The sequence below is a fragment of the Falco rusticolus genome, chromosome 3 (assembly GCF_015220075.1).
Source record: "Falco rusticolus isolate bFalRus1 chromosome 3, bFalRus1.pri, whole genome shotgun sequence".
NCBI lineage: Eukaryota > Metazoa > Chordata > Aves > Falconiformes > Falconidae > Falco > Falco rusticolus.
In genome coordinates this window covers 40734622-40762009 of record NC_051189.1, presented here as the reverse complement: position 1 = coordinate 40762009, position 27388 = coordinate 40734622, and the positions used below count along the sequence as shown (strand labels likewise).

Sequence of the window (27388 nt, the reverse complement as noted above, 5' to 3'; positions counted from 1 at the left end):
TTTCTTGACAGCACAGTCAGTTTACAATGTCTGAGTTTTTTTTTTATGGCATGCTATGAACAAAATTTAAATACCATTGCCAAGAATTAGAATGATTTACGTCATTCTCTCCAGGGTGGGGCATACTCTATCCTCTATTCAAGTTAGAGGCTTCTAATACCCTCCATGCTGCTGAACTGTGTTCCATCTCTATAAATTAAAAGGTTTCCATTTGAAATCTAAGTTCCTGAAGCAAGGCAGGCTTGGTGGTGGGGAAATGGGGGTATGTACTGAAGTCCTGAGGGAGTCAACTGCTTCCAGCACAACCACAGCTCCTGGCTCCTGCTGCATTCCTGCAGGTCTCAGTGCAGGCGTTCCTCCCAAAAGCAACAGCCAGAGCAAGAGGATGGTGCTCGACATTGTGCCTCCTCAGTGTAAGCACTGCAAGTCTCACGACTTGTTTTCAAATGTGCTTCCGTAGACGTGGAGCCACACACATTGACTTTCTGCACACTGGCTGTCTCGGAGGTCAGCGTAGCAATGTTGAGCTGGTGATCAGGCCAGTCAGACACTGAACCTGTCACCAGCAATTTAATAAATTACAAATCAAAGTACATTCACAGCTCATAACGTGATTCAGCTAGTTTGCCATCTCTTACCAGGACTACCCAAATCCAGATGTTCAGGAAAATTTTGCCCAGACTCCACCAAAGTCCCAGGACATTCCTGAAGGAGAGCCATATTTCTTATTATTCTTCCAGAGCCAGATTACCCTGCACTGCAACGCTTTCTGGCAGCCAAGGCAATCCTACCGGGGCCCAGAACGGCTAAAGCCAGTGCACAATGGTTTTTGTGGGCAGACTAGGGTAAAACCCCAAAGACAACAACAAAAATTAGTGCACCACACACTGTTTTCCAGTGTCACCCCCAAACTCTTTCTTCTATATAAAAGGGGGTATAAGCTAAAGAAACAAGATGTTTCCTTATTATTGAAGACAAAATCTATAATCTGCAAATTTTGATTTGTATTTTTTGAGAAGCTGCTTTAATTGCTGCAGGCAAAAGTTTTCGCGTGGCTCCTGCAGCACCCAAAGGGAGATGTCCATAAGCAACACTCCCACAAAATATGGCTCTCCCATCGGCAGATAAAAGCTGAAATTTCTTTTCAGTGCAGTAAACAATTGTATAAGCTACTATAACAGTTACTTTGTTTTGAAAGCATCAAAAATTGGTGGAAATAGAGAGAGTAGGTTTTCTTTACATCCCCCAAGGATTAAGAAAAGAAATTGGCATCTGCCACAGCACTGTGTACTTGCCTACAAAGCTGAACGCAGCCAGCAGATGTAATCTGAGGCTTACTCTGCATTCTCAACCCTGTTTTTAATCTAAGTCGTTGCACTTTTGGGTTAAGATAAAGCTTTAATACTGGAGGTCTACATCCTGCTCCCTCAAACAGAAGTGAGGGAGTAGCTTCTGGCTGACTAAGGACATCTTCCGAGCCCTCCAGAACGTAACATCAGTTATATCACGTCACCACCAAGATCCAAAACTACAAGGAGCCATGCCCAATTTAAGTCAATGCTCGGTTTTCTGAGTTACAGCAGATATGCTACGTAAAAAGGAACAAGTAAATTTTGCTGAAAGTGCGGCAAACCCACGACCCTCTAGAGCTATTTTTGCTGGCTACCAGAGACCCGAATTCACACACAGCTGGCACAGGCTGCGGTGGCCTCTAGCGGCTGTTCTTCCCTCATCCCAAAGCTTGGTTTACCAGATTGCATCTGCTCCACCTCCCCTCAGTATTTGCGAGATCATTCTGAAAGTGGCAGTAGGGCGAGATTAAGATTTTGAGAGATGCACAAGGGAAAGGTAAGGCAGAACTTGTTACAATCAACCTAGATGCTATTTGTGTATCAGTATCTGCCTGTCCTCACCAGCTACGGTTTAGTCACCTGGCAGGTATACCCATGAGTAACATAGCTCTGGTTCTTAAAATTAAGAGTGTTCTCCATTGGCTTTCTAACACAATTTCTTTTTAAGATACAGTTTAAACTACATTGTCTAACAACAAAGCCAAGAACCAGATGCATCTTCATGGAAGACTAATATTCACGTAACATTTTCTTTCAATTAATTTGAGGATTTACAAGTTAAGAATGCAGGTTTTGAGAATGATTAAGTAGTTCAATCATTCTTCACAAGCAACAATCTGATGTTATCTTGAGGTGAACTGGATACAGAGATCCTGGGATCTGCAGTCAACCCCTCCACCAGGTAGCAAATCAAACCCACAGGAAGGCAAAATTAACGGCAAAAGTTTCCTACAGTCTTTCCCTAACTGGAGTAGCAGACCTCAGTTCCCTGCCGCCTTGCTAGATCACCAGTGGATCAATGTAGAGCTTCAGTTTCAGACTGGATGAAATTTTTCTCTTCCCCATCAGTGAAGCTGAAGTCTACAAAGGCTTTGAAAGTTGCTTGGCTGAAAAGAGTGGAAACACTTTAATTTCAATCATAAGCTCGCAGGCCACAACAGACATGGCCCAGTGCAGGTTTTGGTGTTCTCCAAGTTTGCGGTTACCCTCTCAAGCTTGGAAGCACTGCTTAAAGGATACAAAACACTGCACAAGCATTACAGCAAACAAGCCCCACCTTGTCGAGAGGAAGGACCAATACAGTTTTCTCAAGTTGACAAAAGGTGAGAAAATCAAGTCTTGAATTCCTGATAATTTCATGCAAGCTCCAGCTCCAGCCTGAATTAGCAGCCCAAGCAGATTTCCCAGCTCTGTGTTCACTGGTTCAAGCCAACATCCCCAGACAGAACACCGTATCTGTCTTTGACCAGTAACTCTCTGCTACTGATGCTGCTGGACTGTAAGCAAGGCCAGATGCAATTCATATGCCTCTATTTTGTAACAGATTATTCAAGCACAGTTTTAATTTGATACTCTTTATTACGATATCCAGGAAAACAATAACAAGGCAATTGCTTATTACAGCTTCCACAGATTGGGGATCCAGACCTTATTGTCCTGGGTGCACACACATGCGCACACACACACACACACACACAAAAGACAACCCTTGCCACAAAGAACTTACAATCTAAATAAACAAAACAAAGATAATGATTAATCAAGAAACAAAGAGAAGGATTCACCTTCGTGAGAACACAAGACAATTTTGGTTTGGCTTCTAGGCTGGAGTTCAAGAGTTGAAATTCCTACCCTGTTACAGTACTCTTATCACCTTGGGCTGAATTTTTATCTGTTAATTACAATACAAGATACATTCTTCAACATTTATAACCGATGTAAGGAGACACAAAGCTCAAGTTCTAGACTAATTTGTCAAGTGCTACACAGCAAAACTAGTCCAGAGATTCACAGATCTTAAGTGCCAAGTTTCCTAAATGAGAGAGGCAGCAAAAGTGAATTGCAATATCGAAACCAAAACCATCCAGGAATACCCATTTCTGCTAGACCAGTCATGACTTACCAATATATTTTTCTCCACTTCAGTATATCAAATTGCCTAACACTCTTGTGTGTAGAATGAAGTAGTAACTGTGTTGTGCTGCATGACAATGCCTGACCTTTAATGTTAACCACAATAAATAAGAAAAAATGAATACTGAAACGCTATCAAATTATAAAGCTACACTTTAGCTACTCTGTTTCTGCAAAAAGATTCAAATACAAAAAGAAGAAAAAGGAGTTCTCATTTCTGGCACTCGCATCACGTATTTGCCATCCTTGAGCTTGATAAAAATAAAGTATTTGCAGAAACCTAAAATAAAAGTGACAGGACACACAGAAAGAGATCAAGAGCTAGTGTATTGGATTCAAAACTAGGTAGTAAGTTTGGTTGTTTTTTTTTTAAAATAAACCTCAAATAAGAGTTGTTGCCTTTTGTCTTGTCAACATCAAAAAACTTCTCTAAAAGGCAGAAGGAAGCCTACAGCAGCTGCCGCCCAGCACTCCTCACCCATCGTTCCCAGAAGGGGAACTGACAGTTACAGATGCTAATAGCAGTTCTGTTTCACCTGCAAAGGCACTTGCTATCTGGATGCGAGCTATATCCCAACACTACACTGCAATACAAGCTGCATCATAATGTATTCGTCCTAAAGAGTTTCAGCTCCCGTTAAGTGGGTTCTGATGACACCCAATATACTGATGCGCTTATTTCTTTCATGTCTGATTCAGAAACACTCCGGCACTGCTTCTATTTTAGTTCTGAAGAGCATGCCAAACTCCTTAACGTGTACAGAACTAGGCTTATCAAATCCTTAACGGAGTAGTTCAGGAGCAATGAGAAAAGAGGATACCCACCACACATCCACAACAACCTACAGTATAAAACCACCCCCAAAAAACCAAAAAACCAAGCATGGGCTATACCAGTACTCCAAAGATAATCCACAGCTAACAATGTGAGAAATTAAAGATGAACAGACAATAACTAATGTCAGTTCTTTGAAGAGTCTCATTCTTTTTAAAGGATCTCCTTACTTTTCCCGAAGCCTTAATTCTGTAGGACTTTCCCACACCCTGTGCAAGAAGTAACCCAAGTATTTGTGTAACAAGGTGACTATTACTACAGGCTCCAGGCATTAAACCACAGCCCCCTGGCACACTGTAGCTCTGTATGGAAGCTCCCACCGGCCTGTAAACGTTACATGTATCACGACATTTTCTACTTAAGCATTAAAGTCCCTTCAATGCTGACATTTTCCACAGAGCACAATGAGGACAGCAGTGACCAACACTGCATAGGGAGCCTATTGAAGCTGCCAGTCCCCATCTTCTACAACGCCGGCCCAAAGGGCTGAGTCACAAATGGAACCAAACCCAAGTATGACCTAGGCATCAGCTGGCGAACTTCTTGAAAACAGGGAAACAAAGCAAAAGAAACCAAACAACGCTCCCCTCCATGTACCCAGACAGGCATACAGTGCAATTCTTGCAAAGCTCCAAGACCTGCTTCAACATAGAGGGTTCATGTGGAGGAAAAAATTCCCCACCAAAAAAGCTGTAGGTTCCTGGCTGTTCATGAAAGTAATCTTGTTTTTTTGATCCAAGAGAAACCAGAACTTCTATTTCTATGCCACCAGTATGATCTTGCAATGCTTGGAAACTCCAAAACTATGACAGATAAAAGATATCTCAGTACAGTAAAACACACCGAGTATCTCCCCCTCCTCCACAGTATCAGAGAAAAATCCATTAACGCTTTGGCATGTAGGAGCTACCAGAGACCAGCTCCCTTCTGGCACTGATGACCACAGCCCTTCAATGAGATCTCCCAAATCAATACTGAAATCTAGTGTAATTTTCAAATAAGCAGTTGAAAGAGGTAGCTGCCTCAGAGCTTGATTCACCTTTTCCCTGCATCTTTTCTTGCCTATACACCAATACTTGAGTACCTCCAGGATGACTATCAGGCAACCAATGCAGTGGAAAAACAACTAAGCAAGCAAGCAAGCTAGTTTTCAGCTGCTCCAGCTCCCTGATCTAACTCACCATGCAACCAGAAAGGCTTGTGCTAGCCAAGGCAAGGGACAGAACCCGAATTCTGGCAGCAACCTACATTACTTTCAGCTTAGCACGACATGACCATACTCCCTTACCTTATTACCAAGCTTTGCCCCCAGCAAAATCACCTCAGGTGCAGCTAGTCAGAAATCTGCAAAGAGCAAAAGGGCTGCAGATGTTTATTAACCCTTTTTATGGAAGTCCAACTACATGTACCAAGTACCACACTGCTTGTTACAATTCTGGGTAATGTAACCTCATAAACACAACTAAAACTTTAAAGAAAAAAGTATTTAGGAAAAATATCAAATGCTTACCAGTAACTACTGATTTTCTAAACACATTATCCCAACATACTTGATTTACTTTCAGCATATTCTAACATCAGCAAAAATAGCCTATGCATTTTCTCTGCATAGGAAGACCCTTCATCATTCCTAATTTTGGGCATGGGATCACTTGAAAAGCTGTAATTCCAAAAAGCCACATTCATGAATAATTCACACAGGAGAAATCAATCTTTGCAACTAGTCAAGAGGAGAAAGTGTCCAGATAAAAAAAACCTTCTGCATTCCTTCTTTGTACTGAAGTTACATATAAACCAAACATACATTTGGGGAGTGGGGCAGGGGGAAGGCTTGAAATCATGTTTTAAGTCTTGAAAAGTTCTGAAAAGATGGGGCAGGGAGGAGAGGGTTTATGAAAAAAAACAAACAACCCTATCTACAGTCTGTATGAAAGACTTGATTCAAATCCATCTACGTAGACAAAGCCTTCTTTTTGTGGGACCTGGTAATTGAGCAGGATAAATTACTACAGCCTAAGCAAAAATTGTTTTATTAGGCATAGGAATATAATAATGAGCTCATCAGTCATTTCCATTTCCACTTTTCCATATTGCATAATTAAGAAAAACACGATTAGACAACTAATCTTTTTCCAGCTTACTGAATCCCAGATTACAAACAGAAAGCCAAAATGCAGTAACATCTGAAAAGCAGTTTTAAGCAATTCAAAAAAGGTTTTCCAGGCAAACAATAATCTTATGCCAAAACAAGTAATATTAAACTGAAAAAAAGTCTCAAAATCTTCTGAATTCATTGGGGTTTCCACCCCCAAGGTAGAAAATTAAAAAAATACTGCTCTTGCCTCATCCAAAATGATAAATACATATTTTTAGTTGTGACACGAGATAAAAAGATACTGGCTTCCAATACTCTATCCAAATTCTAGAACAACAGAAATTATTATCTATTACTTGGCAGAAAGCAACAATTCCTGTAAGGCAAGGATAAAGATTAAGCCATTGTGGAAGCAAAAGTGCTTTTTTGAAAGTCCAAAGGCCAAGAACATCCAGAAGGCCTAAAGGAGACAAAAAGCAATGTCAGTTTTAACAAGCAAGAATCTACTTTTTTGAAGTTTTTGGAAGTGAACCTGAAGTTCACATTTCAAGACTACTACGCTAAAGAATGAGGTTTACAAGAAACTGTTTGCCTTAGGGAAACTACTATCACAACCCTCAGACTCCAACAAGTCTTAAAGACCTCTAGAAGTACCTTTAAAGCTCTCTTAATTTGTTCCTCCACCCTTCATAATTTTGACGCCCCCTAACAACCAAATACCACATGCAAATTGATTTCACGTCAAAGTACCAACTAGAAACTTCAAAAGTTTTCCCCTTTTGGCTTAAGGTACAATTTGAAAGCAAGGCACACAGAATCCATGAAGGTCTTATTAGAAACATCAGACATGAAACATGATTTTGCGTAGCAAGTATTTAATGTATGCAATTCCCTCAAAATTTCTGAGTTCCAATTTTCCAGTTTTATGGTCAGATGAGATAGATTCAGTTTCTCCACTTGTGTTTTATTGCTTACAATCAAGACACGCTATAGCTACTTCCACTGAGGCAGACTGGGCATATTACAGGGCACTCTGCCCCAGAATTCTCAAGCTATGCAAGTCCAAGTCTGTCAAGTCCACTTCAGGAGCTGTGAAACAAGTACTCAGGAATGGTGACTGCAATTAACCAAAACATATAATAAATTATACTGCAATAACTCTAAATAGTACTAAACAATTGTAGAATGGGAATGGATAGTTAATTGTCTTGAAGATTTTGTACTAGAAACATTTATTCTGTATAGTAAGCAACCAAACTGCAGAAGACACAGAATGCAGATTTATTATTTTGTTGGGTATAAACTCAACTATAATAACAGGTTTTAATTAAAAATATTTTATTTATCAGCTTGATTGCACATAATTACTCTTCTCAATCAATAAGCAGTCCAATATTTGGGTTAACTTGAAAGACTAATTTAGCAACTTCTTCTTAAGACTGAATTAAATCTCTAACTCATCCTCAAGTGAAATGGGTTGAATTACAGCCATTACAAAAGGGTACAGAGGAAACATTAACTGCTTATTAAACTGGATAATTAACTGGACAAAGCTTCACATTGAATACAATTATGAAAGACAGATAATGGAAAAAATCTTAAATTAAGATTTCTCCAGTTGTAGCAAAGGGCACAGTAAGTCAGTTTTAAGAAGTTGTAGCTTTTAAATATTTTTTCATAAAAATATATATAGGAGAAATCAAACTATTTCCTAACAGAGGTGAAACAAAGCAAAGCAGTTAGAATAAAGGAATGTTTCTCATAACTTGATCAATTTATCTAATAAATTCCCTCTTCACAGAGCATTAAATGACTCCTGAAACAAACACAACGACACATTGTAAGAACCTCCCACCCTCTAAAATCAGACAAGTTTTCAAAGAAAGTCCAATGCACACTAGTTCTCCAAGATACGTACACTTTAAAAGTACAGACAGGAGTTTAACAGCGCTACTCAAATCAACTCTTTCTATAACCATACACGCTCCCTCCTAGTTTTCAAGTGCTAAAGCTGTATCTCAAAAAGGTTTTTTGTTCCTTGTAAGAGATTTCTAACCAACAAACAATAAGACTCTGCAACGTTTCCAATTAGTTCAGTTTTGTTTTAATGATATGGGGCAATTCTTAAGAGCAGACATTGTGTAGCTAAAAACTACAACGAGAGGTTTATTGGCATGGTCTTGGAATCCCAATTTGAACTGTAAATTTGAACCAAGGCAATTAACTGAAAAGCCAGAGTATCTGAAAATGCATACTAGGTTTTTACTTCAATTTTGCAATATTTCTTCAAGGACTTGGAAAAAGTGTAGCTGGTAGAAGAGTATATATCACCAAGATTACAAAAAATGGAAGGAAATAATACATTGCAACAGTGATCCTCATTAAGTGAAGCTATTTCATCACAATAAATGTTTAAAAAAGTGTCAATGTTATTTAAAAAGTGTTGTAACCCCCCCCAAGTATTTGAAGACAGATAAACCTTTTTCCTTATTCAAAATGGCTTTTAAAAAGTTTCTCAAAACAACAGCAATAATCAAAAAACATGAATTGTATTTTCTTTAATCCGTAACATCTCTAGTGCTGAAGGGCCATCCATGTAAAAAGCAGATTCTTTGGGGACATTAGTCAATTAACTTAATAAAACCCAGTTTTACGAGGATTTATCCTTCCTGCTACGAGGCGAGTCTGCTCCATTTGAGGTCACTGTTCCATTTATTCCGTTTTCTAGAAAAAAAGAAGAAAACATTTTTCAAATACAATGAGACGCTTTATATTTCACCGCATTTTTGTAGGTCCTGTACAAACAAACTTTTAACTTCTTTTCTGATGCATCTTCTTTGTTAAACCCTGTCACTATCATTCATAATGCAACAGTATAATTAAGATTTTATGAAGTGCAAAATGTAAAGCTTACGACACTAAAGTCCTGTTTCCTGACATGGTCAGAAACTGAAATGTGTGCATTATGTACATCTAGACTGAAAATCAAGACCAGCTATAACATTTTAGGAGATATTCTCTCAAAAAGTAACACAATATGTAGACTGTCCTGTGAAATTCTGGAGACACACAGCATATACATAATTCCCTGGTATAGGTCTTAATTGTTTATCCCACCTATTTCATGTTTTAATTCTTGCTAAAATTGCACTCTTTCACTTACCTTTACAAGCTATCCGTATATATATGAAATCTTTAAATACACCTACATAATTTTTTAAATATATACTTCAGCAGATAGAATTCACTTACATTCTGATGAAGATATTTACATAGATAAGATGGACAGAAGTAAAACACTAGTTAGATTTGAGATGAGTACGAGAGTACACGGAAAGAGTTCAGGCACAAGACCAGGCACCTACCTAAGAATAAAAACAAGCAAGAACATGCTAACAGCTTCAACTCTCTACTTCTATCCCACTTCTGGAACTCAAAGGTCTCAAGAATTTTAATTTGTTCAAGCACCACAGTAACAATCTGATGGCAAACATTTGCCCTAGAACAGTAACCCACAATCTGTAGATTTATAATAAACACAACTTACAGCAAAATGAAGCAACACGGTACCATTGTGAATTAAAAGTATCCCTTTTAATCAGTGTCACCTCAACCCAAGGAAGGAGAGGTGTTGCCTGACAGTTACTATATTTGTAAAACAGATCTGAAGAGCGGAGTGCATAGCCAGCTGTAATGCTTGCTGCTTAACACCTCTGCTCCAACTTAGAGTATCATTCTGACTTCAAGCAACTGTTGCTGGTTTTTTTTTGTACAAGTAACTGGTTAAAAGAATGTTTTCCATATGCAGATGTGTTGCAGATCACCCATGTGGCCAATCTACAAGAACAGCTGTTGATGTCCCTCTCTCATATGCTCCCATTTATGCAAACAAGCAAAACCAATAACATACATGAGAAGGCGACCAGACACAGGCCCAATTAGTCACATAGTCACATTAGTCACATTAGTCAAAGTCTATCCAACATATCTGGTGGTAAATGACACCACCATTTTAAACCCACATAAGGTGGTCTTTGGATACTTTTATCCAAAAACATATACATATATATATTGTGTTATGCTTAAATCAAGCAGCTTACAAACAATGAGCTAGACCAACGCCAGCTAACTAAAATAAAATTTATTCTATGAGTAATTGAATAAATGAAATAAAGTTAAGTCAAAACAAGTGAAAGTAAAACAAGACTCAGCATGTGCCTGGGTGCCACACCTACATCTCACCAGTACGATTTTTCTACTGTCATTTCTTGCTTTTGGCACAGTCTAAAAGTAACATGTTTTATTGTGCCCTGGCTCCCAAAAATCCATCCAACCACACAAAAAAAAACCAAAACAAAAAACCACCAACAAAAAAAAGACTGTTTAAAACAGTTTAATTGCATATGTAACTCTTTCAAAAACATTGTCTTGCTGCATCCTGTGCAAGTGCTCCGAACAGACATCATCACAGGAACTTTCAAAACAGAAGAATTTGAAATACTAACCTTTCAGATTTAAAAGTTCTTTTTTTTCCATTTAAAATCAGCTGTAAAATTCTCCAGTCTTTAAGACTTATATAGCTCAGTTATTTTGCGAATTAAACCACAATTCCAATGAACTGACTGTTTCACTATTCATTTACCACTTGCAGGTCTCCACTGAAGTTGGGTGAAAACCAGCAAATTCACCAAATTACATGTATGACATAGTTTAACAGATATTAAAAAGCTACTACACTTTTGACTCACTGATTAAAATACCACTTATGTTTTAAAAATATTTGTCACAGAAGACTTTAATTCCACAAAAACCACAGTAAGACGCAACGAACATGAACCTCTGATTCAGTAGTATATCTACATGGGAAACTACCTTCACTCAATTAGAAGAGTCCAAGTGCATTTTCTGACGAAAACAAAACACCCTAACACCAGATAAAAGCCAAGCTGTGATAATTAAAGATGATCAAAAACACTACAGGAATAGTCTAAAGCATGTGATTTTAATAAAGAAATTTGGTGGAAGGAAAAAAAAATAAATCACTGAACTGATCTCTGACCATAAATCTCAGTTCTCAGTGCAAATGGTCTTCACACACATTACATTCAGTATATAAAAAAGTGAAACAGATTGGTGGCAATACATGATTGGTAGCAAGGGATCACATTGAACTAAGCTTTTGAAATTATTTCAGCAGTTTCAAAAAAAGCGCAGAAGTTATTCAAGATAGCAATTAAATACACAGAAGTTTAATTGTGGTACCAAACAGAAATACTGAAGTGTGGTTTTTTTTTTTTTTTTAATGGAGCATGTAAGTTTCCTTGTAGGAAAAAGCATTCAGTTCTCTTTCATACCCTTTCCATAACAAGAATGTGACAATCAAGAAGTCAAACTTGGGAGTCATCAGTTCATTTCCAAATGCTTCTACAGAGGTTTAGAGTAGCAAGTAGTTATTACCTCCCCGTTAAACGTAGTATAAAAATCCCATTTTTAGAAAAGAACAGTCCAATATAAGCCTATTTACTGGACGGAAAAAGCACCTCCTTGCCTTAAAACATCAGAATTTAGTGGCCATGAAAAACAAGCTTGAAATTCATTGCAAGAAAAATTTACTAGTAATTGATTATGTGAACAGATCTAAAAATGTGTGTTTCCTTTTTATAAGGGAACAAAACACAAGCATGACACATTTTGCTCAAGTAATAAAATCAGACATAATAACAGTCTTACGTGGCATTAGCTAAAGCAATGGTAACACCTTCCTCCATTCAATTAGAAGAGAAAACTCAATACATAGTTGATTTTTTGTCTAATTAACCCCCCTCATCAACGACATGTTTCTGTAACTGAGTCATCTCACTTGTAAGTTAAACATTTTTTTTTTTAAACATAATGCCAAAGAAACAAGGCTCTTTATTACCTAAAATACTTTTTGAGAAGTCAAGGCAACAGAAAAACTGAAAACACAAACCTCTTTCTTTTCTGGAGGTCTTTCCTTTAGCTGTTACGGATTTCTTTTTCACTGACTGAGGCTGAGAAGAAGAATGCTCTCTCCATCTCCGAAGCTGGAAATTAATGAACTTCCACATCATAAATGCTTGAGTCATGCAAATAGAGGCCAGCACACTGATTCTAGAAACAAAACACAAGTACAGGTTTATCAGTAGATTAATCTCATGTAAATAGAAAAGGGAAGTAGAACATCACCTCAGATCATTTTTGTTCTATGTCAGACTGCCTTTGTACTCAAGATTCTTTGAACACATAGTGACTCCTTCTAAATAACATGGATTTGTAGAAGTTGTTTTCTTCGGGCTGTTTTGGCTTGGGGGTTTTTGTTTGGTTGGTTGGGTTTTTTTGACTCCCTCACCCCCACGCAATATCCATTTCTAAGCCATGCAAGAGTTAGCTCACATAGGGTGACTGGGCCTAGCACAGCTTAACAAAACTACATGTACAGTAAGAGTGAGGTCTTTGACCCTCCATCAAAACTGGGAAGTACTAGATTTCTTTCCTGCTTTCTCCTTCCTCAGTATACTCTCCAGGTACCAGGTAGTAACAACTGAAAATGGTTTAAGAGAGTCTTGCAGTTCCAAGTATCAATTCTGCAGGGCAATGCTGACATTGTCAATGTTTTAACAACTTCCTTTCCTGGATTTAATTAATAAAAAGTCCAGGTGGTTGGCTGAACATTCTGCATCACATAGCAAAAATATGAACTGTAATGAAGGCAGAGAAAGAGGTAGGAATCTTCAACCAGGACCAAAGATGCTCTGGGCATAATGCCTTGATCTCTATAGATAAACTCAGAGCAATTATATTTAGAATTCAATTAACTAGCTCTAAAACATTTGAAAGTAATCTCTGCAATTGGATATTCCTTTTAATCCTGTTTTTCCTGACAAAAGAAAGTATCCAAGTAACCAGTTAGATTTTTCAGCTGTAAACTGTAAATTCTTCAATTAATTTCACCATGCCTTACAAGTCTGTTACATAAGCTATTCCTATTGATCCCATCAGTTGCATGAAAACATCTAACCATTCAGAACTATTAGCATTAATATATACTATTTATATTGTGTATTTAACACAGGTTTACGGCTCATACTCAAGAACTCTTTCAAGTTTACTATACCTAACAGCCAGGATATTAAAGTTTCCGGTACTGAAATTCAGCTGCTGATCTTCTGCTCTTGCCAGTCCAAAGCCAAAAGTGAGGACTGAGAGAATCAAGGTGAGAAGCCTTCCCAAAACAAAAAGAACTGCCCACAATGAAAATCTACAAAGAAAAACACCAAAAACACTAAATCAACACAACCCGAGTACTAGCAATGCCAATGTTTACTCTTCACCATGTGAATTCACTTGAAATTTAAGAACTTACCTAAATTCATTATTTTCACCTATCCTAAACTAGTCTTGTATTTTTAGCACTCACAGAAACTAAGAAGCAAAAAGGTCCTGCATTACAGTCTTTTTTTTTTTTTTTTACAAACCAAAAGTATGTTCTGAAAACTAATTTCAACTCAATGGAAAGTGCTTTCTATTATATTAGAGCATAAGCATGTTATTAATTCCTATAGAACTGGTTATATTAGCAACCTATGCTGTTGCTTTCTCTACAAGCCTTTTTATTTTTGTAAACATTAGTACATAGTGTAAGATTTTACTTCATTTTATACCACTACTTAAATAGGCAAATAAGGTAAAAAAAAAAAAAAGTTATGAGATATAAATATTAAAAATACTATGGAGAACTGTGGCCTCTAAGGAAACACTGTTTATTTCTTGTAATTTTTGTTTTCAAAATTCCTTGTAATTTTGGTTTCTGGTTAGTTAAATACACAAGTCTTTGAGACAAAAATTACATGAATTTAAAAGACAAAGACTACTTACCCTTTCTGGTATTTTTCATCACTGAAGTAGAAAAGACGAGATATGTGGAAAAGAAATTCAACGAAATAATGCAATACAAGAAGAACAAGTCCAAGGTGGGTCAGACTATCAAAACAAATAAAACAAACATTCAGACATTTTGTCAGATGTTTAAGACAGAGAATTTGGAATTCAGAATTCTCTGAAGTCAGCAAAAGTTTACAACTGACTTACTTCAGGAGATAGGCTCCAGCAATATGAAAGAGATAAAGTCCAATGTAAACAATCTGGCGAAAGATATCTTCCTATTAAGAAGAAAAAACTAGTTATGTGTTATACACAATGTTATACATTATTGTACAATGTTACATATTATTACAAACTCTAGTTCTCTAGTCTTGGATATTCTTGGTTTATCAGCTACCTTCTGGCACTGAATTACTCTAAATCATCTAATTCCAGACATAACTTATTGCTCACTTACCAATAGTATCCAGTATCTTACACATATGCTCTTGTGAGAAAATGAAAACATCAAAAAGATGCTTTTTAAAAGGGCCCATTTTTATTTGATATGACTACCGTGATTTTGTACTAGCTATTACAATATTTATTTGCTATGTATCATCAGATAACTTCCTACAGTTCCACATGTCTGCTGCCCATCAGATTCTGTCACATTGCTGCAGAAATAAAATAGCAGTCTATGAACCAAAATGAAAAGGTTTCCAAGTGTCGACATCTATTTTAAAAATTCAAGATCATCCAAGATTCTGGCACTATTGCGGGCAAATACAGAGAATAACGCTGTTAACCAGTCATGCTAAGCCACATGGTCACATTTCAAGTTAAATTGAACATTCCATAGAGATGAAACAATAAAGATGAAAAGACATAAATTCAAGTATAGACAGCACATTGAAAGCAGAAGGTGCCAGCTGTGAACAGAAGAATCACTAAAGTATGCTAGATCACAATAAAAATATGTATTGGAGTGGTATGCAGAGTACATTCAGTTGTGCTTAAGAAACTACTACTTTTTGGAAAGGCTCCCTAAAGTTCAAGCAAAGGGCTTCAGCTTTACCTTGTATACATGTAATTAAAAAAAAAGGCCTAAAAATTTAATCTTGTAAGATCTATGCAATACTTCGTCTCAATGCCATCAAAAGCATGAAATCAAACACCTGTGACAACAGCAAATACGACACACATACACAAAGCAAGAAAACAGAGAGAAGGATGTACTCTAAATGATCAGTAAGAAAACAAAAAAATTAGTTCTGACAAATTAGAGAATAGTCAGTACAAACGTTCAGTTTCTTCAAGTACAACCAGGATGAGCCTTTTGGACTTCATCTTCAGACCTGAGGTAGCATTTAAACAGCCCGTGCTGCCTACTTAGACAAACTGTCAGAGACTGCAGGCCTACTGGAATAACGCAGGTGGAGGCATAAAACTACTACACAGATAGGCGAGTTAAGAACTTTTCTTGTCTATGTCAGCAGTACAGACAACTAGACCTGAGTAAAAGAAGCCAGTTCCTTCAAGAGAAGCCAAGATGGCAGAGGCTGAACTTGCTAAATGAAATGAACTATCATTCTTAGTTCAAATGTCAGAGGCCAAAATTCCAAGCAGTGACTCAGTAAAACACTACCATTTCAATACACAGCACTTCTGCCACTTCCCACAGCTTTCTAGAAGTTATGCTAAAAAACATCTACACTTAGATATTAAGTCAAATTCAAGAGATATCACTAGCACAACATGGGAACATCAGCTCCAAAACATTAGTTTATACTGCATCTGATCAGCATGAAAACAAAGCATCTCATTACTATTTTCCCAGGCCTCTCCCAGGACATAGGGAACAAAGACCTATGGTTACATAGCATTTATGTTCCATTTTCTTGAACACAGCCGAACTCTGGCAGCAGAGACAGAGCAACAACTGTCACAGAATGGTTTTGGTTGGAAGGGACCTTAAAGATCATCTAGTTCCAACCCCCTGCCATGGGCAGGGACACCTTCCACCAGACCAGGTTGCTCAAAGCCCCATCCAGCCTGGCCTTGAACACCTCCAGGGATGGGGCATCCACAGCCTCTCTGGGCAACCTGTTCCAGTGTCTCACCACCCTCATCACAAATAATTTCTTCCCATCTAATCCAAACCCACCCTCTTTCAGATTAAAATCATTGCCCCTTGTCCTGACGCTACAGGCCCTGATAAAAAGTCTTTCTCCATCTTTCTTATATGCTGTCTTCAGATATTGAGAGGCCACAGGAAGGTGTCCCCAGAGCCTTCTCTTCTTCAGGCTGAACAACCCCAACTCTTTCAGCCTTTCCAGCCCTCTGATCATTTTTTTGGCTCTCCTCTGGACCCACTCAAACAGATCCATGTTTTTCTTGCGCTGGCAACCGCAGGGCTGGACACAGTACTCCACGTGGGATCTCACCAGCGTGGAGTAGAGGGGCAGAATCACCTCCTTCAACCTGCTGGCCATGTTTCTTTTTATCCAGCCCAGGATACAACTGGTTTTCTGGGCTGCGAGTGCACACTGCTGGCTCATGCCCAATTTTGCATCTCCCAGTAATCCTCAAGTCCTCCTCTGCAGGGCTGCACTCAATCCCTTCAATCCCCAGCCTGTACTGATGTTGGGGATTCTCATGATCCAGGTGCAGGAACTTGCACGTGGCCTTGCAGAACTTCATGAGGTTCACATGAACCCAAGCTTCAAGCCTGTCAAGATCCCTCTGGATCACATCCCTTTCCTCAAGCAAATCAACTGCACCACTCAGCTTGGTGTCATCTGCAAACTTGCTGAGGGTGCACTCAATCCCACTACGCCACTGATGAAGATATTAAATAGCATTGGTCCCAGTACAGACCCTCAAAGAACACCACTTGTTACTGGTTTTCACTTGGGATGCTGCACCACTGACTAACTCTTTCGAAGCAGTGATCCAGCCAGTTCCTTATCCATCAAATCCATCTCTTTCCTGTTTAGAGGCAAGAAAGCTGTGGTGGACCATATCAAAAAGCCTTAGCAGAAATTCAGGTAGATGCCATCAGTAGCTCTTCCCTCATCCACCGATGCAGTCACTTCACTGGTGAAGCCACATTGAAGAGTTTAAAACAGACAAGTTTAAAAAAGCAACTGCATATGCAAAATGAGCCCAAGCAAAAACATGTAAAGAGACTACTTAAATCAGTGCAGGAAGGCAGAAAGTGTGCTACAAAATGTCTATGGTAAATTTGGTGTTTTGAGAACCCCAAGAGAAAACCCATAGGGGAAAAAGATGCTGTTAAAAACTGAGCATTGAAAAACATCTTACTACACAACCAACAAGAATATCTGCTGAGGACAGTGGTACTTAAAATCCCAGAGTTTGATATTCCTTAGGTTTACGAAATTATTCGTAATTCATGCTTATATTCTACACCTGTATCATGATTCATGAAGCAATTGTGATCTCAATGAGACTATTCTGACTACTAACTACAAGAAACAAAAATAACAGTCTGAAAAGAAAACCTCACATTCATTTGCTCAAGGGAAAATTCTTTCAGTAGATGAGAAACACCAGTAATTTTTATTTACACAGCGGATACATAGCAGTAAAATTGCTATTAGAAATACAGGATTTAACTGAAAAGAAAAAACCATCTACCTTCTCACATGGACATTTGAGCACCCAAAATTCCATCAGGAAAAGTGGGTAACAAGTAAGAACAGGATGAGAAATCTAGGGTAACACATTACTTGAAGTCCAAAATAAATTCACTGTTTCACTGTTTGAGTCGCTTGCTTTGGAGTTCTTTTGATTTACATTTCAAACTTACCTTTTTAGTTTTCTGGAAGTACAATTCTGGAAAAGCATGAAACCAGTATGCCAACTGTAAGATGTAGAAAAACTTCATTTGAAACCTGTACAATACAGCAAGAATTGAAGAGTATTACTTTTTATTAATGAACTTAAAACATGTCAGAAGCTTTCCAGTGAACACATTTAATCACTGTCTCTAAAGAAAGAAAAATACAGATCCTTCCTGCCAGCCAACTCAAAAGTAAGATTTTTAAAGAAATCAAAACCAGTAAGATATATAAAGCTTGCAAAAACTTGACTCTTATTATAATACCCTACAAAAAGAGAACTCTGTATGCTACAAACTGACAGAGAATCAAGTTCCTCCATAAATATGAGCAAAAATACTTTCGTGACCAATACAGTTTAACAGGCTACTTATTCTACACAGATTGTACGTGACACACGGTAAGTTTAAAACACTCCCTCCTTTCCCCAACAATCCTCTAAGGAAGAGGCCTTACGGAATCAGAGTGTGCGGATAGTCCCTCCACAGAGAGGTTGGGTCTGATATATAGTTCTCCTAAAAAAAAAAAAACAAACCACAAACAAAAAAAAAAATAAAGCCTCAAAGATGATGCTTCCTCGGCATAAATAATGAACAATCATACATATGTGTATGTATTTATGTAAATACATATGTGTAGATACAAACATGCAACACATCTACACACACAAGTAAAAGCTGCAGATCAATGTATTTCCTTTTAAAAAAAAAAAATCAAACCCCAAACCAACAAAAAGCACTCCCCCACCCAACTTCAAAACAAAAACCAAAAGCCAAACCCCAAAACCAAAAGACAGCTGTATTGGCTTAGAAAAATCAAAAGCAACCAAACAAATCAAGCATTCACTCAAAATTAAGAGTGCCCTTATGAGATGCAGATTATTTCAGTATCACTACAGCCCTAAGTCTTTCGTTGCAAACTGCTGACAAGCTTTGAGCTTAACTAAGAGAAGGAAATTTTTTCAGGAGTCATTATGTTAAGGGAAAAAAACCAAACAAAACCCCTACACTTCCCCTTTTTTTGAAACTAAGCTCATATACGTACAGCCACTAGCAAAGAGCATGTCACCTGAAAGCACACAGTCGTCTGAGCCTCTGGCAATCTGCCCAGACACCTACTCCCTAGGCTGCCAAAATGCTATGTATTTTTTTAATATATAGTTTATGTTAATATGCCAACACAGAAAAACCTCAGAGAATGCAGTACCATAATAGAAGTTTTACCTTATTCAGTTGTCAGTAAATCAACCGAGCAACAGTAACACTATCGGACTTTATACTCAGTTACGACTATAACCTACAAAGAATCCCTAACCTTGTCCCCACTTTAAAAACCAGCTAAAACCAGAAAAATAAGCTGAAAACTTATTTATCATCATCGTAAGTGAAGTTTTTGAAATTTCATAATACAAACAGAAGAGAAAGCATACTTACAGAGACAAGAATACTTGTTCCCCAAACACAGGAGAAAAGGTAGAACGCACTAAGTTGCCCAGACTCGTTGAACTTGCTATGCTTTGTTTTTGAAAAGTGCATTTTCCTGTTTATTTTCTGAAATGAAAGTCCATTGTTATTTAGACGCTGTAGTACTTAACATTTACCTGTTAACTGCATTAGAACATCTAAAGTTTTCAACGTATGTTTTAACAATTCAAAGCTTTAATGCAAAAGTTTACTTTTAAGTTACTCTAATTAAAATCTGACAATTATTTTGATGAAAGGACTTAATATCTTGTACTTACATCCAGTACGTACTCCTGAATTATAGCATGTATGATTATTGCTACAAGCATGTAGAAGAAAATCGTAGCCAAGTCTTTGATGCCATAGTGATAGAGAGAGATCGTTTCTGCAGATTGTTCTTCTAAAAAACAGAATAAACTGTTAAGCACCAATACAGTTTAATGGCTACGTAAGTTTGTTTCTCAAAGTGCAACCTTTCAGACGGAAGTAGTTTGTAGTCAGCTAGACAAAGAGAAGTCAAATTAATCTGCCATCATGAGCTAGGTCACTGAATTGTTTACAGTCATCTCTATCACATCACAAACTAAATGTGATTCTGGAAAGATGTACTATAAAAATGAAAACGTAAGTGCACTTCTCCAAATGCACTGAAAGGGGACAATAAAATTATGTTAAACTGTCATCCCACTTTGACTAGTAAAGGTTGTCACTTGCAAAACCAGAGTAAGAATTAACGTGGACTTATCTACCAGTCAGATGGTAGTTTAGCCCTGATGATGAATCCAGTAGAATAGAAACATCGTTCCTAACCTAATTAATTAAAATGGAGTTTTACTAAAAATAAAGCAAAGTTCTTGAAAATTGCTGCAGAGCTATTCAAATTGACAAATTCACTTACTCTCAGTCTACAAAGTACTACACACTAATGTCTGAATACGCTGTCTCCTAACTAAACTCCTGTAAGATACATACCTGTGGCAGGAATGGTAACATTATACTGAAGTGTAACAAAAATGACAGCTGCTTTTGCTGTAATCTGAAAGAGAAAAAATAAAAGTGCTATAAATTCTCACGGAAATAAACTATATTAAACTGAATACATTTGCCCATACTTCCAGCACTTTTCCCAAGCACATTTGACCCCTCCCATAAAATTGATCAACTCGCACTATCACACTACTTCACCTCACTTTCCAAAGGCAGAACACATTGTGTGATGTCTATTGGTTTGTTTACAGAATACCTAATCTTCTGAATGAAATGCTCCTCAAAAATGCCACTTACAAATAGTCTTTTCTAAATTAAAACAAAACCACATGCTGCAATATTTTTCTCCAGTCCATACTGTACTAATACATTAACAGAATGTACAATATCGTATAATTCCTAGACCATAATGCACGCAGCAATGGCCGACGATAAACTTAAATTTAAAACTATTTTTTAACTTGACAAAATGTGAAGGTCAGTATCATGTTCATAAATCTCTGGGTGATTTTGAAAACAGGGACAGGAAAGGAGAAAAGGCATGAAGAACGAAGAACCATTTCAGGCCAGCAGCATACCAACTCAATGCAACTGGCATTCGTTTGCCCCTGGGGATCCTGTGGCAAGAAGTGTAAAACAAAAGAAATGAAATCTAGCAGTAGGGGTATTACCCCATTAAGATGGACAGTAAGAAAAAGAAGCAAGAATAAATGGGATCTGTGCATGTGTAAGTCTGTTTTAAAGGCTTTTTTTGGGGTGATGGTGATACTATAAAAACCCCAATAAATGAGCAGGAGTACAAGTTCTTATCTATGAATAAACATAGATTAATCTTTAACACCTTTGTTGAATCCCAACATGAATCAATACGTCTTAACAGACAAGGAAAAATAACCATGCTTTATAATATTTACAGTCTAATCGTTTCTCATTGCTATAAAAAACGTAGCAACCTTGTTGCATCTATAGGACCAACAAAACCAAAAAAACCCGCAGTCTTGGAAAGATACTTTGAGTATCTGAAGATAACAATTAGGTTACTACCAGCATTTATTACCATTCACAAGAAAAAAGGTTTATTTATTTTTATAACTAATACTTTGTAAACAAACTCTAGATTTTCCAGGAATCCCTGAATACACAGTGGACTGTTCACTTCATGTGACTTCAGGGAATCCAACTAGTTTTGCCTGAATTAGTGAAGTTGCCTAGGGCTCCCTATTCATCAGGGAGCCTTCAGGGGTCAATTCAAAAGGTTAGTCAGTTCTGAATTGCCCTTTGAAGGCTCTGTCAGCTACTCAGTCCTAATTCAGTTGCACAAGTCAGGCAGTATAAACACCTTACCATACCAACACAAACCACAGCAAATGATTTCCAAGACCCTATACCAAAGCATGTAAAAAACTGCAACAATCTTCTCAGCCATGCCACATCTGTACCGACAAAGGCATATGGCCCCTCCATGCTGGGACAGAAAACACCCTGGATTAAAAAAAATGGAAACAAAAGACTTCAGCACATCCAGTCCTCCTAAAACTTCCAACCCTACCAGTAATACTGTAAATACAGTAAGCCAGATGTAGACATTGAAGGTAATGGTTTAAGTCCCATCTCTTTAAATTCAGTCCCCAGAAAACCACCATATATGGCCTGTCTCTGTGATTTTTGATAGTAAACCCAAACATAACGGTTTCCTGGGTCTGCCCTGTTTCTGCTTTCCATATACATCTTTTTTTTTCTTAACTCCACTGCCTCCAGCGCTGAGCAGTATCAACAGCTGGACAAAATCGTTCTGAAAGCCATCCATTTAATAGAAAGGCCTTCAACTCTAAACAAATGGCTAAAATACCAAAAAAGTCTGGAACATTTAGCCAACAAAAACGGAAGCGTCTTGCTTTGACGGGACACCACTGAGAGCATTTTGGAAGTCACACAGGTAAGTTGGCTTTTCAGTTCCCTCGGAAGGCAGCCAAGAGCCCCAAATGGCCCGTGTTAGATCCCCGGCACCCAACGCGGGCCCAGGGCGAGGGCCCGGCCTGCCGGCGCGCCCCAGCAAGCGGGGCCGGAGCTCCCTTCGGTGCCGTCAAACCCGGCCGCAGCCGGCCCCATCGCCGGCGGGGCGGGGGGCGCAGCTCGGGTGCCAGCCGGGACACGGGGACCGGCCCCGCACACACTTGCAGCCCCGAGCGGCGGCCGTGCGCGCACGCACCGCCCGCTGCCCGCCCCCGCCGCGCGGGCCGACGGGAGCCGTAGTGCCGGCGGGCCCGGCCGGGCCGCGCACACAAAGAGCGGGGATCGCCCGCCGCAGCTGGGCCTCGCCCCCCCGCGGCGCCAGCGCGGCCGCACACTCCTCCCCCGGCCGCCGCGCTCCGACTGCCACGTAACCCGGCCGCCAGCAGGAACCGCCCGCCGCCGCCGGAGGAAGCGCGCCGCCCCGCTCCCCGTCCCCTCGGCTGCCGGGGGGTGCCGCGGGCACGGCCTCCCTTCGCGGGCGGCGAGCGCGGACGGCAGCCGCGCGGTACCGGCTGCCAGCGGGCTGCGCCTCGCCGGGCCGGCGCGGGGAACAGGGCGGGCTCCGAGGGGCCGGGCCCGGCCGGGCGAGGCTGAGCCGCGGGGAAGCCGCTCGCGTTGGCTCACTGCGGCCGTGCGCGGGGTCGGCGGGGCCGGGGGCCGTGCGGCCCGCGGAGGGCGTGGGCCGGCGGGCAGGTGCGCCGGGAGGGACCCACGCTGGCCCCGGGGCAGCCGCGGCGACCCGCCGCCGCCCACCCGCCCAGCCTCCCGCGGCGCATCGGGACCCACGCGCCCTCCCCGCCCAGCACCGACAGCCCCCGGCGACGGCGGGGGAGACGCGGAACGAAGCCCCCGGGGCGAGGGCGCTGGCGCCGCCTCACCTCGAACATAAGCCCCAGCAGGAAGATCATGGCCATGCAGGACACGATGTCCGCATGGTTCTGCACGACGAACTCGTGGCTCAGCACCGGCGGGTTCTTGTTGCTCTTCTTGCGGATCGCCATGGCGGGCCGGGAGCTGGGCGCCGCCGCCGCCTCCCCGCTGCCAGCACAGCTCCTCTCGCCGCGGCCAGGAAGAGGCGGAGGGGGCGGGGGCGGCCGCGCAGCCGAGGAATGGCAGCCGCCGCTTCGCTTCGCTCGGCCTCACCCCGCCCCGCCGCCGCCAGCAGCGCCCCTGCCGGCCGGCGGGGCCTCAACCGGCACCGGCCCCCGGGGCGGCGCGGGGCAGCGCCCGCCAGTTCAAACCCACCAACGGCGGCGCGCCCGGCGCCTCCCCGCCCCCAGAGGCCGCCCCGGGGGGCGGTGCGGGCCGCGGCCCGTCAGCGGGGCCGAGCCGAGCCCGGCCGAGGGGCGGTGCTGCGCGCCCGGTGCCGGAGGTAGCCCGGAGCGTGGCTCGGGCGCCCGCTCAGCTTCCCTCTCCCACCCGGGCAGCGGCGGCAGAAAATGGCGGCGCGTCCCGCCGGGGTAGCGAAGGAGGCCGCGCGTTTCGGCGCAAGCGGGGCCCGCGGCCGGCCGGAGCGGGCTGCCTGCGCTCCCCCCCGCAGCCAGGTTCACCTGCAGTTCCTCTCGCCTCCCCCTGGGGCTCTGGCTACCTGCTGCTGGCCTGGAGGCCGGAGGGCGCAGCGCGGCCGCGCTCGCCGGGTGCCTGAGGGCCAAGGCTGAGGCGCTGCCGCCACTGTGCCGGCAACGGCCGGGAGTAACACGCGTTATCCCAGTATCAGGAACGAGGAATCCAATGGCAAGAAAGCAGAAGGGAAGGAAAACTAACTGGGAAGTACAGAAAGAGCAGGCGTTAGAAGGGAGGCGACGTGCAGCCAAACCCCAACCCAGTCACAGTAGGCTGTTACCGGGTGTAAACGGACAGACGGGGAGCTCTGAGAAACAACGCCGACGGAGGAAACACCCGGACCGAACTGAGCTGTCCTTAAACCCCTCCAAATTCATGTAACTTTTATTAAAGCTTTGCCTGACAGCCATTCCCAGCGGTTATATGGAGAAGAAGGATCAAGAAAAGAAAATTTATGGCTGAAGTTGAGCATGGGCAGAAAGGCTTTTGCTGCCAGCAGCTAATGAATACAGGGTCAGAGATTAATATGCAACTATTTGGGATGGCTTTGCCTTGCCAGAATCGAGTGTGCACCAAATGCACCGTATGAGCTGTTTTTAATAGGCTGGTTTCTTCCTACCATATGGAGCAGCGAGTGGCTCGTGGAGAAGACTGATAGTGTACGGCCAGGTTTTCCAGCTATGAAACACCTTCATCAGCTGTGGTGAATGTGCTCAGACATTTTGTAGGAATTTATTACATCAGGAGACAGGGATATTTGGTACCTGGACATGTTCTGGGGTACTTAAAAATACAGAAAAGGCTACAGAAATTTTTCCCTTCACAACGAATGAGCATTCATATTTCGGTCCCAAGATCTTTTATATCTTATAAATCTCTTTATCCCCTGGCCACACCAGTATTTTGTAACTCAAAAGTGAACAGAACATTACTTCAGCAATAATGATATGAAAGTATACCCCTGATTGCATACCGTGTAGTCACGGATGCAACAGGCTGCCTGTGAAGTACATTGGGTTGGGATAAAATTAGAATCCTTTTTGCAATGCAGTCTTGCATCTATTTCCCACCTCAGCCTTAAAAGAAATCAGGTCATCTCATCCCCACAGAACGTAACAAATAGGACTGAACTGGGACAAGACATCCTTTCCTCAAGCTATCATCACCAAGTGCCTCAAGTGTCTGGCTAGAAGTCCTGTTGTACGGGCACAGAGGTCCTTGGTTGCAATTTGGTTTTGTGTTTATCCTGACGACACAGTGCAAACTGCTATGCTGAAATGGAAAACCAGGCAACCCGTCGCCTTATCCGAGCAGTTTCCACACCCTCCTGTTCCCTCTTCTGCCACATGATGTTTCTTAGGGCTCTTCAGGCAAAGTGGGATATCTAAAACACTTGAGATTGTTGCCCCTTAGTGTGCTTCATGCCAATGTGTTGCCGGGCTCTTTGCCAGGTTTCCTTCCAGAAGTCTACATTTTGAAATACCAAGCTTCAAAATGACTGCATCACTTAGGAAGGAAGTTCCCAAGTCTGAAATGGGGCAAGCTTCTGGTATCTTCTTCCAGAAGCCATCCCTGTGCCCTGCCACCCCCAACTGCCCCCAGCCACACAAACCCAATACACTGTTTCAGGTGGCAAGACTGCAGAGGATTTTGGCAGGCAGCGTATTGCTGCACCCACAGTAACAGACACAAATAGAACAGTGCCCTTCCTATTTGGGAACCTTTCCTGAATTCACTCATCATCAAACATGCTTGAAAATATAGCCAAGAACAACATTTTAAACTAAGTATAAATAAGCAAGTTAGTAAGAAACTGGATAGAAAATATAGAAAAGGTAGTAACTACCACCAAACTTCTCTTCTAGGCCTTAACCCTAATAAATGATGCTGCCTCTCAGCACAGGCTCTGCCGATTAGCTGGCAGGAAGCTGGAAATGCAATTTGTGCTTCTTCCAGCTTCTGTCTCCAGCTGTTTAGAAAGTAAATGCACTGAATGACATTTGTCCTTCTAGCTCGATGAGACAGAAACTGTCCCTGCTCCCTTTTTATTCTTAACTTCTAATGCATTCTGCACAGTTTAATATATTCAGTACAAGGGATGTAAACAGGCTAATACCCATTTTTATACATACATGGCCTATAGCTATTACCACTATTTTTAAATAAACAATCACTCCTTCTGATTTATAATCTCATAATCAACAAGGAGTCTTAAGACTTTTACAATGTACCATAGCTGATGGAAGTATCCTTTACTGTATATACATCTTAGTAATAGTGCAATCTCTGCTTTTAGTATTCCGGAGACACCATACACAATCATTAATGCCATGTCTGGTTAAACTGCAATTTCCCTCATTTTTTGAGAATATCAGGCATTTGCTGCAGCACAGCACCAAACATGGAATTCTATGATTTGTATTCTCTTGCTTTCTTCAACAATGCTTTAACTGAATTCTGAAACTATTTCTGTGTATTTAAAAACGAAGTATAGTAAAATGGAAGAAAATGGTTCAGCAGCATTTTGCTTGCCACTAGATTTCTTTTTTAGCTCAGGCAAGTAGTGAGACATCACCTCTTCGCACCAGTTTCCTGCCGACTTAGGTTCTTAGACCTTGTGACAGAAAATTGTGCCACTTCACTGATCTTTATTTTCCTGAAGCAAAATGGCATCAGTCAGAGCACATTAAGTTTTTAAAAAAGAAAACAGTGATAATTGTTTTTATTCCTAATGGAAAAGGTAACTATAAATTAATGAAATAGCTACAAGAAAACAGTACTTACTAATGGCAAGAACTTCATGTGGAAGCTTCTGAGTAATTACGAAGAGAGAAACAATCCAAATGGAATTGAAAAAAAATAAAGTTTGTGGGAGGAGGGGACAAAAGTGGCCGAAATGGAACAATGCAAGTAAATAGAAAATACAATACAAAGAAAAACCAGGAGACCTGAAAATGACCCCAAAATGGCATTGCACAGAAAGTTAAAAGGGAGCAAAAGTAATGTTGTGGCCAAAAATCAGATCAATGAAATTTGCAAAAAGCACCATTTTGTAGAGCTGAAAGTTACTATTTCCCATCTTCAGGGGTCTGGTTACTACTTCAGAATATGATTTGAGTTTTGGATTGCTGTTCCTGGGAGTGTTTTTGTATTGGATTGTGCTTAGCTGACCAGAACAAATGCCACCAACTTCATAAAAT

The 27388-nt window shown here is 40.8% G+C and overlaps 1 protein-coding gene across 1 annotated transcript; it reads right to left on the bottom strand.

Moving 5' to 3' along the window:
* Positions 1 to 8653: 8653 nt before the first annotated feature.
* TRAM1 (translocation associated membrane protein 1) lies at positions 8654 to 23779 on the bottom strand. Its single transcript, XM_037379182.1, has 11 exons — positions 23504 to 23779; positions 20598 to 20661; positions 19904 to 20025; positions 19596 to 19712; positions 18619 to 18677; positions 18132 to 18216; positions 14525 to 14595; positions 14312 to 14416; positions 13551 to 13694; positions 12387 to 12547; positions 8654 to 9139 (listed from the first exon to the last, which is right to left on the bottom strand). The coding sequence occupies exons 1-11, from the start codon at positions 23624 to 23626 to the stop codon at positions 9066 to 9068; spliced, it is 1125 nt and encodes a 374-aa protein (XP_037235079.1). The 5' UTR covers positions 23627 to 23779; the 3' UTR covers positions 8654 to 9065.
* Positions 23780 to 27388: the final 3609 nt, after the last annotated feature.

Excerpts from the sequence above, each read along its gene's own strand:
- TRAM1 (XM_037379182.1), bottom strand. The coding sequence starts at position 23,626 with ATGGCGATCCGCAAGAAGAGCAACAAGAACCCGCCGGTGCTGAGCCAC. Across the intron at positions 20,026-20,597 it reads TGTTACCATTCCTGCCACAG|AAGAACAATCTGCAGAAACG; the intron begins GTATGTATCTTA and ends TCTGTTTTTTAG. Across the intron at positions 19,713-19,903 it reads TTCAGGAGTACGTACTGGAT|AAAATAAACAGGAAAATGCA; the intron begins GTAAGTACAAGA and ends CTTTCATTTCAG.